Source organism: Micromys minutus (assembly GCF_963924665.1).
Source record: "Micromys minutus genome assembly, chromosome: 22".
NCBI lineage: Eukaryota > Metazoa > Chordata > Mammalia > Rodentia > Muridae > Micromys > Micromys minutus.
Genome location: NC_137957.1, coordinates 14,279,088 through 14,291,358, shown reverse-complemented (window position 1 = coordinate 14,291,358; position 12,271 = coordinate 14,279,088). Strand labels below are relative to the sequence as shown.

The 12,271-nt window shown below is 42.9% G+C and overlaps 1 protein-coding gene across 2 annotated transcripts in view; it reads right to left on the bottom strand.

The window, feature by feature from the left end:
- IRAK3 (interleukin 1 receptor associated kinase 3) overlaps positions 1-12,271 on the bottom strand; it is a 55,002-nt gene that overhangs the window by 24,911 nt on the left and 17,820 nt on the right. For both annotated transcript variants that reach the window (XM_080935183.1, XM_080935184.1), the window contains exons 3-6: positions 11,818-11,921; positions 11,216-11,270; positions 9,616-9,767; positions 5,914-5,978 (exon numbers count right to left, since the gene is read on the bottom strand). In XM_080935183.1, the coding sequence (XP_080791309.1) occupies positions 5,914-5,978; positions 9,616-9,767; positions 11,216-11,270; positions 11,818-11,921 (376 nt within the window). The remainder of the gene's footprint in view (positions 1-5,913; positions 5,979-9,615; positions 9,768-11,215; positions 11,271-11,817; positions 11,922-12,271) is intronic.

The following is a 12,271-nucleotide window of genomic DNA, read 5'->3' as shown; positions in this document are numbered from 1 at the left end:
ATCAATATAATATATTAAAATACAAGGCAGAAAATTTAAGGAAGCATTGATTTCTTAAGCCTTGGGATGCTGAGAATGTCATACAAAAAAATCATCCAAAAACCGTAATTCAATATTCACTTATTTTCACTGATATAAAAAAATGTCATATCTTTATTTGTTAAGCAAATAATGGTTATGCAAGAGAAACACATCTGACTAGGTCTGCAGTGCAAGGGAAATCACGAACACACAGGACTAGAGAAGACTATCTTAATCTACCCATCAGTGGGGCATTACTACAACAGGTCCTGGGTTGAGCCCCAGGTACAGGCAGGCAGGGGATAGTCATATTTTTACCAAGACAGTCATATCTACAATCCACACAACAGTACCTTCATCTAGACTGATTTTAAATTTCAGATTTCTACCTTAGTGTACTAAATCTATTTTTTAGGCTCCTGTCCCAACCATTTATTAACCAACCAGCCCAAAGAAACTCTATTCCTTAGATGCCATTGTTGTATGAAGATCAGTATAGTCCAGATGTGGTAGTGGAAGAGGCCACTATTGCCTCAAGAAACCCCAAGACCAAGTTCTCAGCACAGAGGAACAAATGGCAGGAAATAAGAGACAAAGACGGGAGACAGAGGATGGGGGTGAAGGGGAAGGGAGCAGGAAGAGGAGGAAGGGGTATTTGTCTTGGGGGGGGGAGGTGTTGAGTCCCTGACGTGTTGCTCTTTATTGTCTAGCTAGCTTTGGTAAAGCATGCGGGTGTCGCTGTCTGCTGGACAAGGGTCTAGAAATGAATCAAAAAGACAAGGAAAGCTGAGCACAAGGTGGGACTCAATGAGGCCAGTTACCTTGCAGTCCTAAGGCAGTGACCTCCGACCCCTGAAGTTTTTCCATCATTAATTAGTCTTGTCACAGCAGGCGCTAAAGTACTGACACCACAGGTAACCATAAAAAGTGAAATTTGCCAATGCTGTGAGTTTTTAAGGGTCCAAAAATCTCTGAAGGAAGACCCCAGACTCAGATAGTGTGCAAAGACAAAGAGCGTTGACTCTGCAGAAACATCCAGCATGGAGGGGGGGAACCATTCTTTGAAATGGGGACCCCAGATAAAGGTGCACGGACCTTCCTGTAGGGAACCAAGGGAACTCTCTAGAAGGATTGGGTAATCTAAAACTTCATTGCTGGGTGCTAAGGGGTCTCCGGTGGTCAGTCATGAGTGCTTGATGTAGGATGGGATAGGGCTGTCCAGCGCAGATGGGCCATTCTGAGCTAAGGTATGACCTTGTTTATGGTCTGTCCCTGGAGCTGGTGCCTTTTCAAAATCAGGCCTGGTCCTTAAATGGAGACAAATGGGGCTTATGTTGTCCTTTCAAGCTCAGTTTAATATTCTGAGTGCATACTATGTTTTGGGCATGTTTGAGAACATTAAAATCAATGAAGCTGTAAAAAAAATGTTCTATTTATAAAGTTCTACTATTTGCTTCTTTAACAACAAACTTCCTACAGACACAAACATATTCTCTTATGCACACATATGCAGTTGATACAATCTCAGTAAGAATATTGACACACATTTCTGAAAAAAAGTAGGCAAGGCTTTGCTCTGGTTCATATAAGAAAAGTTTGCATGATCCTACAGAATGAGGGAAAATATTTGCCAGCTATACGCTTGACAAGATGTTAGTATCTAGAATGCATAAGGAACTAAAAAAAAAAATAAATAAACTCTAAGAAAACAGATCACACAGTTTAAAAATGTTAAGGAATACAAATAGCTCAGAAGTACCTCAAGATTGTTCAACATCCCCAGCCATCAGAGAAATGCAAGCTAAAATGACTTTGAGATTACATCTCACAGGCTGGAGAGATGGCTCAGTAGTTAAGAGCACTGGCTGCTCTTCCAGAGGTTCCTGAGTTCAATTCCCAGCAACCACATGGTGGCTCACAACCATCTGTAATGGGATCTGATGGCATTCTGGTGTGTCTGAAGACAAGAGGCAGTGTGCTCACATACATTAAATAAGTAAAAAATTAAAAACAACAAGAACATCTCTTTCTAGTCATCCATCGTCCATCATTCCTGTTGTCCATCATCACGTTGCTGGGAAGCATATAAACTAGTACATCTATGCGGGACTCAGCCTGAGGTCCCTCCAACAAACTGAGACTAGAAGCACCACTGACACAGCTTATCTTTCTTGACATACCCAAAGGGAATTCTACAGAGACATCTGCCCATGTTCAGATCCATGCTCACTACACTTCTATTCACAATGCCTAGGAAAGTGAATCAACCTAGATGTCCATTATCTGATGGATGAATAATAAAAAGACAGAGCACTAACACAACAGAATATTATTTAAATAAGAAAGACGAAACTAAACTTTTCAGGTCAATAGATGGAGTTCAAAACAGCCATGCTCAGTGCAGTAAGAATGACACAGAAAGACAAATGTCACATGTTTTCCCCCATCTCTGGATGTTAGCTTTGAATCTTCAGATATGCGTATTCCATTTGGAATACCCAAAGAAGTCAGAAATTTAGCAAAATGTTATGGAGGTGGGGGCCAGGAAGAGCAGATAGAATCCAGTGGTATGGGGCTGGAGAGATGGCTCAGTGGTTAAGGGCACCTTGACTACTCTTCCAAAGGTCCTAAGTTCAATTCTCAGCAACCACATAGTGGCTCACAACCATCTGCAATGGGATCTGATGCCCTCTTCTGGTGTGTCTGAAGACAGCGAAACATGTACTTATATGATGAATGAATGAATGAATGAATGAATGAATAAATAAATAAATAAATAAATAAATAATCCAGTGGTATAAAAGACTGAAGTGTAATGGAAAAGGAAGGGTTAAATCTTGGTGAAGCATAGGAGGGCTGGATGGAGGGGAATTTGGATACCTAACCTGGAAGGCGTTTCCAAAAATGCCACGTGGAAATCTACTATAGAAGCTTTCTGAAAGACACACACACACACACACACACACACACACACACACACACACACACACACACAGTTCTAGCTGGGTGGTGGTGGCACACACTTCTAAGCCCAGCCATCCAGAGGCAGAGCCAGGTGGATCTCTCTGGGCTACAGATCGAGTTCTAAGACAGCCAGTGCTGTACAGAGAAACCCTGTCCTGAAAAACAAACAAACCAACCAAACTAAGAAGTCTAATGGATAAAAGAAAGAAAGAGAGAAAGAAGAAAGGAAGACAGACAGACAGAAAAGAAAGAAAGGGAGGAAGGGAGGGAGGGAGGGAGGAAGGGAGAAAAAAAGTATTCTAAGCTGGGTGGGTTGGGAGTTAAAGGTAGAGAGAAGGTGGACCTGGAAGAAAGGGAGAAAGAAAAGGAAATACAACCAAAAAACAGTGAGCAAAATCTCAAAGAGGTAAAATGTTATTTTTATAAGGTCATATATCCTGATAAAATAGAATTATTATTGGAATTAAAAACTGGTGCAACATGCAAAAAAAATGACCAATGTAATGAATGCTAGACACAGTAAACTAGTAGCTAATGTCATAACTCTTCATACCAGAAACATTTTCCTTAAGGAGTGGGAACTAAATGTGGGGCCCATACTTACTACAAATTCTAGTGTACTGGCTGGTGTGTCAACTTCACACAAGCTGGAGTTATCACAGAGAAAGGAGCCTCAGTTGAAGAAATGCCTCCATGAGATCCAGCTGTAAGGCATTTTCTCAACTAATGATCAAGGAGGGAGGGCCCAGCCCATTGTGGGTGGTGCCATCCCTGGGCTGGTAGACCTGGGTTCTATAAGAAAGCAGGCTGAGCAAGGCAGTGAAAACAAGCCAATAAGTAACATCCCTCCATAACCTCTGCATCAGCTCCTGCTTCCTGACCTGCTTGAGTTCCAGTCCTGACTTCCTTTGGTGATGAACATCAATGTGGAAGTGTAAGCTGAATAAACCCTTTCCTCCCCAACTTGCTTCTTGGTCATGATGTTTTGTGCAGGAATAGAAACCCTGACTAAGACAAATTGGTACCAGCATAGTGGGGGTATTCCTGTGACAACCTGACCACATTTTCAGAAGGACTGTGGAAGAACTTTGGAGCTTTGAGCTAGAAGAACCATTGGGTGTTCAGAGTTCTGTGGGATGTTCTGTATGTCTTGGAAGATGATGTTGAGAACAGTGCACAAGATGGAGGCTTGACATATGAAATTTCAGAGGGAAGATTAAAGACTCTTATCAGGGCTGTTGCCATTTTGATTGTGAAGATTATGTGGTTTTGGTTAGGTGGGGCTGAAGAATCGGCTGTGATTAACAAGATATCAGAACTACTAAAGCAAAACCTTTGCATTACTGGGACTATTGATGCTGGTCAGCTGAAGCTAAGAAATTAGTGGTGATTAAGAAGAGAACAGAATCATTGAGATGAAATCTTCTGGGAAGTGTTTTCTGAGAGCACAAAAGGCTGTGTTTTAGAGATAGCCAATGTTATACCTCGTGCTGTGGCTGAACTTGGTAATGTGTAAGAGTCACCCAGATGGTACTGGTTTTGAAGGCATGAAGGGGTCATAAAGAGTAGCTGAGGCTTGGCACTGTGATAGGCCAGGGAAGGCCATTGGTGAGGGTGCAGCCTCAGTTGCATTTAGTGCCCCAGGACTGACAGTAGTGTTTTGGAGATGCCAGTACCATGAGATGACCACCAAGAACAGCAGCGGCAGTGGAAAACAGGCATCGGAAGCCTAGAAGACAAGGTGTGTGCTACAAAGGGACGAGCTGGAGAAGTGACCCAAGCCCTTGGAGGAGCCCCGCAGATGGTGAGTAGGTACCTCCAAATTGTTCAAACTGCTCAAAGTAAGCTACAGATTCATCATTTTCCCTACTAATACTGCAACGATATATTTCTATTACAACAGAAATCCTCAAAGCCAGATAAAGCCAATGTAAGAAAGCAGAGCCCTGACTCAAAGCAACACCGCAAGGCTGTGGTCATTAAATCTATGTGCATTGGCAGAAAGCAGTCCCACTGGCCAGGGCCACAGAACAGAACATCCCAAAACAAGCGAGTCCCTAAGTACATCCTCAACTAAAACCCTGACTCCAAGGTGAGAAAGACACACACAGAGAGAAACATCTCTTCACTGACTGAACTACAGAGACAGGAAATAAGGAGCCTGGATTTGTTCTTTCTTGATAGAACATCACACTCTTAAGTAAAAGGTCTGACTCCATACAGGTCCTAGAAAAAGTTATCTTCAACACTGGACTTGGCAATGGTCTTTTGTTTTCTTTTGTTTTGTTTTTTTTTAAAGATAGCTCGGGAGTTACTGCATTCTTGAGTCAAGCCTCTCAATGAAAATGTGGGTAGGGGGTGATCTAGCTGGGACATCTGTCACTCCATTAGTTGCCAGGGTTAATCCAGCTGGCTGGCGAAGTGGGTGTCCCTTCCTCTGCCCCGCTCTGCGTCAAAGATCCCGGAGTGAGGGAGCACGGGTATTCAGTCAATATGAGCAGCTTCCAGTGTATGGGTGTATGAATAGCTTCGAACTCTCTTTCTGAAGAGAACCACCCTGATGAAACATTGTCTCTACTGAGACTCCGCTGAGGAAGAGCAACCGGAAGAGGAAGTGTTGTGATGCTAAGAATTACCGGAAGAGGAAGTGTTGTGATGCTAAGAATTACCGTTCCACCATGTAAGTCACACAGGCTTTCACCTAACTTCTTGTGACAATTTCTTGTATCAATACACCCAAGTGAATCACGGAAGGGCTCCTGTGATTACTGTTCCATTCCAAAATTACATTTTTTAAATGCATTTAAAGGAGTATGTTAAAGCAGACGTCAAAACTGTATCCGGTGTTCTAACAGACAGCCCGCACTAATTAAATGCTAGCCACGCCAAATCCCGTGCTGAAAGACCCAGGATGAACCAAGTACTCACAGGAGTAAAACTTCCAGTTCTGATAGAAATCTCTTCCAGTGCTTCTTAAGCTGCATTCTTTTCTCCTAAAGGCCACACAAGAAAGAAAAAAAGAAACAATGTAAGAGATGGCTCCCTACTGCTGGGAATCTTTTGTCTAGGACCAGTTTCTCTTTTTGATGTAGAGTTAAGCCCCACCCCTGTAATCCCATCCCACCCCCCAGGAATCCTTGGCATCGGTCAGATTTTCAAAAATGTCTTAAATTCCCAAACAAGACTTAAAACCACTACTCTTGAGTTGAATGCCTTCCTACCGTCTGCCAGTGTCTCAAATGCCATATTCAAACTCACCTGTTTTACATTTACAGAAATTCAAAACCATTATGCATTCACAGAAAATTCCATAGCAATCTGATACTACTCACTGATCTCACAGGAAAGAAATGTTATGCTGCCTCTGTTCTTTGCAAACTTCTGCTGTTTGAGCATTCAGGAGTCGGTTCCTTTGCATACATTCATTCAAATTTGTTCTTGCATTAGTTCTGAAAAGATATGTGCCTACCATGCAAAGGAAGTTGTAACTTCTTACTGTAAAGATTCAAATCTAGACAAATGGCTCAGGGCTTTAATCTCACCTGTGTTTCTATGAGTGTTGAGACCAGCCTGGGTCTACATAGTAAGACCCTGTCATTAATGATGATGATGATGATGATGATGATGATGATGATGATAATAATAATAATAATAATAATAATAATAATAATAATAAATCTAGCTAAGGTCTAGGCACACATGTAAATGAATAATGAATAAATGAATAACTGGTAACTGGACAGGTCATACTTAGCACTTCACATCCTAGGTGCGTTCAATGCTGTATCACTGCATGATCTTGAATCTCAAGTTCCTTGCTCTTAGCATTGAACTGTTAAATTAAGATGCTATCAGGTTCTAGACATAAGGTCCTCATTTGTGACATGTTAGCAAATTAAATGTTTAGCGCTTTATCGTCATCGAAACCCAAGGGGAATTCTGGGCACCATTGTCCGAGTTGAATTAAGAATAAAAAGCCTAGCTCACTCATTTCCCAGAACTACTTCTCTGCAGCTTCTATATCTTGCCAGTCTCGCTTTGTGAAGAAAAGGCCCCTCCCTCCCTAGCACTAGCTGTTTCTCACCCTTTGTCAGTCTCAGATTGGCCGGTGTTTTATTTGGTTTTAAATCTGGTGAAGAAAGAGGCTCCTGTCTGTGCCTCTGCAAACCCTGCCCTTGAATGTGGTTTGTGAGTGGAAGACTTCATCGCGGTTGCAGGCTGCTGAGGAGCACTGAGGCACGCCGACCCTCCTGCTGGGCTACTGCCCAGACCTGCCCAACGAAACCTGCAGCTATAAGATGTTGTCCAGGTCAGGGAGATACAATGGTGTTCTCCACTTTCTGTTCTTTGGGAAATGGGATTAAAGGCATTGGCCCAGTGTTTCAAATGGCATTCCTTTAGAAAAGTCCACGATTTCTTCACTAAGGGGATTTCCTAAATTTGCATGATTGTGAGTTGGGGGGAGAAATAGAAAAGAAAAAAAAAAAGGAAGAAAAAAGAGAAAGAATTGGGAGGGTAGAGGAGGAGAGGAGAAAGGAGAGAAAAAAAGCAAAGGCAAAAATCCTGCACTTCCACTTGTTACCTTAAGAGGGAGCTATACTGTAGGGTAGGACCAGGTACAGATCAATTCTTCAAAAGGACCTGGAGAGTCTTCCTCTAAGCCACTCAACACAGCCTCTCCAAGCAGCCCTGTAATAAGTCTCCAGGATGTACAAAGAAATAAAAGCTCTCAAGAGAACCTCAGTTATCTCGGTGGGAAAAGCAGACGAGGAAACCAGTACAGTGAAGGAAGACAAAGATGCTGTAACTGAGTCGGGTCCCCGAAGCCAGGCTTAGAGGGGACAATGAGGTCAATGAAAGAAGAGAAGGAGACCTGGAGGCAAAAGCATGCCACTCCAGAGTCATCTGTGAAAACTCCCCAAAGGCTGCCCGTGTGGTAGCAGCTGTAAGAGAGACCCTTGGGAGAGGTGGCTTTACTGTTCAACCATTGAAAGAGTATCCCAATGGGGCCAGTGACCCACTGACAGTTTAAAAACTAATAAAAAAATAAATCAAGGAAAAAAAAGCCAACTGGCTTCAATTGGGTCCCAAGGACCAATATTCTTTTTCTTTTTATGTTTATTTACTTTACATATATGCGTACACTGTCACTGTCTTCAGACACACCAGAAGGGGGCATCAGATCTCATTACAGATGGTTGTGAGCCACCATGTGGTTGCTGGGATTTGAACTCAGGACCTCTGAAAGAGCAGTCAGTGCTCTTAACCTCTGAGCCATCTCTCCAGCCCAAGGATCAATATGCTAAGGTCTTGTTTTACAATGGATGTTTTACAGTTCAAGTTTCTTTGGTAGATAGTTGATCTCAGCAATCTCAGTGTGTCTGTATGAGATTACTGACACAAAAATCAATTTAAGGACATGAAGAGCTCACTTAATTACTTAAAGGTCTCTGTGACCTAACCTACAAGCAGGAATCACTTTAGACTCCACCCTTTCTGTATTTACCAATCCTGTCCACCCATAGGTTTGGTCCATTCCACTGTTTCTATCTCATCTTTCCTGGTGACTTTGCCTTAGCTTAAGTAACAGTTCTCAGCCATGACTAGCACCCCATAACAACCTCAAGGGTGTACCAGTGGCACCCATACCTCTGTGGTAACCAACAGCTCTCTCATTGAACTTAAGACCCGTTGAACAGGAGATCATGGCTGGTATTAGAAACCCAGCCAAATACTCAGAACTAGTAAAGTCGTGGATTTTATAGGAGAACCTACAACCACCATTTTCCCAAACCAGTATGATCCCCGGCCACATTCTAAATGTTTGTCCTTACAGTCATAGGTCAGTGTGATCCTCCACTCTCCATAAGGACACTTCTTTTTCCAACAGATGGAGACCATTACAGAAAAACACAAGTCATCAAAATGCAGAGCCCAGTTCCAACACATCGACAAAACAGTTAATGCTCATGGAGCATGGTGGAAGAGGAGGTGAAAATATTGCAGGAGCCGGAGCATCGCTGTGAGATCTCACCTGTAACATGGCTGTGAGCCTCACCTGTAACATGGCTGTAAGATCTCACCTGTAACATGGCTGTGAGCCTCACCCATAGCAGGACTATGACTCTATGCTGAAAGAATACAATACTAGTACTAAGCACGTATGCACATTCTGATCTTCTTGATGTTCTGTTTTGTTTGAAATGGTCGCACTGCAGTCTTAGCTTGCCTAGACATTTCTTTGTAGGCCAGGCTGTCTTTGAACTCACAGAGATCTGCCTCACTCTGCCTCCCTAGTGTGGAGATTAAGTGTATGTATCACCACCGATCTATCTGAGCTCCATTAACATGCCTGGGGCCATGAATGACTTTTAGAAAAGTCTTTCTCATGCAATACATCCAAGGATAGGAGAGCTTTCGATCTTACACACACCATCCCTTTATGCCAGGCGGTCACATCTTGGTCACATCTTGGCATAGTGCCAAGGCCCTGTAATTCATTTTCATTTGTGAAATTCAACCTTTAAATATTTCTCTTATCACTGTTGGTTTTTAAAAAGTGACACCTTTTGGTATAAAGTAGCAGTAACAAAGAGGAACAGATGTTTCTGATCATGATTCTTTCCATACCTGTTTAAATAATTTAACCGCATATGTTTGCCTTTGAATCTCCACTCTGTATACTTCAAATATCTCCCCTTCTCCAAGTAGGAAGTCTCTGTGGAAATGTTTGGTTCCTTCTAGGATACTTTGGAAGCTGATAGAGGTTTTGTGCAATATTCCTTGGGAGGAGAAAAAAGACAATGAGCCATCTCGTCTCCCCCTAAGAGTCAGCTTCACTGTTAGAAGAAGGGTGTGTGTCCTGAAAGCATGTTAGAGTAGACAGCCTCAGAGCAATCCCAGGAGCCCACGGTGAGGCCCACCATGTGTCCTCTGCATGTTTCCGTAGCTCTGGGTCTCATCCTTCAATACACCATGAGCCTTTTGGAGACTTGACCAGCAGCGTGATTTTTATCTCCAATGATGTTCGCCAAAGAAGCCTAGCGAGGCCGTGATTCTAGGAACCTGTTGGTCCTTAGGTCAAGCAATGCCTTACTTTTGACCCAGAGGAACTTAACAGTGCTCCCCAAGCACTGCTGATAGAGAAGCCTTTGAGGAGCCAAAGCCTCTGACTACCTAGCTGGTTTCCTCAGAGTAAATGAAGACACTTCACCTTTGGACAGATCACCCAGCGTGAAGGCTGGGGAAAGATATCTAAACGTAAGCAGATGCAGCTTTGAGAAGGTGAGAGGGCCCAGAGCCAGGACTGGTCTGCAGAGAGCTGGCTGAGCGCCCCAGAAGTTCTGCCTCCAGAACTACAAATAATAGAAATGAAAGATAAAAACCACAGGTAAAGCAGAGCTTAGGTTGAACTATGTCTCTACAAACATCCTCTAAAGACGTTTACGGTTCCATTTGGAAACCAGGGCTAAAGACTGCAAATCTTGCCTGATGTCCTGACTCTCACATAACCAGAGAACCTGCAGGCTTGAGGCAAATGATTAGGCAACTGGCCTTAAGTAATTTTTAAATTGTATCCAAACGACTCCCAAGTGGAACAAAATCACTTTCCCTACTAATAAAAGTATGGAAGCTAATCTAAAATGCAAATGGATTTTCATAGTAACCCTCAGCATTGCCTTATAATCATCTCAAAAGGTCTGTGCATCTATGAAAAATTTTGAGGCTATGTATAAGTCAATATAGGTTTTTCAATGCATTCTTATGGCATACAAGACCTGCAAACTTTGTGACAAAAAGTCCCTGTGTGTGAAGTTCCTCTATGGTATTCTTTAGTGCCAAAGGCCAATGGTGGTGGTTGCGGTGGTGATGTGTTCTCCCCCTCCCCCGCCCTTCCTCCTCCTCTTTTTCCTCCTCCTCTTCTTTTTTCAAAGGTTTCCTGAGGCAAACTCATTTTTTATTTTCCTTTAATTAATAAACAAATGTTGTATTTTATAAAGACATCTTCAGCCAGTGGACCTTATATTACAAAATGTCATTTACCACAACTACAAGTGTCCATCAAAATTTAAAATATTATTTTATACCCATGAAAACATTATATTAAATCGAAATAGAAACATATAGTTACTCATTATTCGCCCCCCCCCCCCGCCCCGAGACTCACGTATATGAAATTGTGGTTTAATTAATTGTGGTGTAATTCCACCCCCCCCCCTTTTTTTTTTACCTTTTTCGTTATTTCCAGGAACAAGAACATTATCCACTGGGACACTGGCAGGTTCCTGAAAAAAGAAATATATATTAAGTAATTCCGTTTTATAAGCCTAGAGCGAGCAGAGCCTCAACAGACATCCCTGGCTCCCCGTGAGGCTATGCATATGCAGTGCAGCCGCGCAGAGTGGAGCGTAGAGGAAAAGCTGGAGAAAAGTTATCTCAGGCTGCTCAGTAGCATTCATTTCCTTACAGACATGGCTTCCGTGCCCACCGGGAACAGCAGAGTGACAAGGCCGCCATTGCCGGTTTTAAGTGGATCGCAACGCTTTCTAAACAACGGGCACTGGCTTTGCTGTGATAAAAGCTAGCAGTTCCAAAAGGCACCAGCTGGAAAAGGGAAATGACAGGCTGGCTTGAGATGCTGGAACCCCAGCAGCTTAGTAGTTCTATGTCTCCGCCCTGGTGGGTTCTGGACGCAGAAAACCCTTCTTCCTTACTCCTTGAGTATTTACAGACTGTGAAGCGAGAGGCAAAGCGTTTCTAGTTTTCAGACACTGCCTGTATGTCCAGCACTTTCCCGCCAGAGAATGTCAATCTTTATGCGAGTATTTGCACCAGAGGTCCAGGGTCATTTTCTCTGTACACATGCTTCACATTAGGTGGTAAGTTGGGAAATTGAAGCTCGCAATGGGTCTGCACGGAAGGAGTCCAGCTTACTCCTGAAAGAGAAGCAAAGGGGGCTGGGTGTAGAAACGTCCGTGTCCCAAAGGTTCATTTGTCTTGAGGCCACCCAATATTAATTATTGTAGGAGTAATGCCCATGTCTAAAGTTTATCTCCATTCAGCTGGAATAAATTCATTCAACTGGAATAGATACATTTACACCCGTGAAATGTTTTCTAATGGTGAGGTCCCCAGTCACACCTGGATGCACTTATTAATGCTACTAGCTACTTCCCAGCATTCTTAGGTATCATGAGGAACAGTAAGGCATGAAGCACATCACAGAGAGCAGAATGGAACGCTGTCACTAGATTCCACAAGCATTTCAACGTCCAGGTTGTGAGAT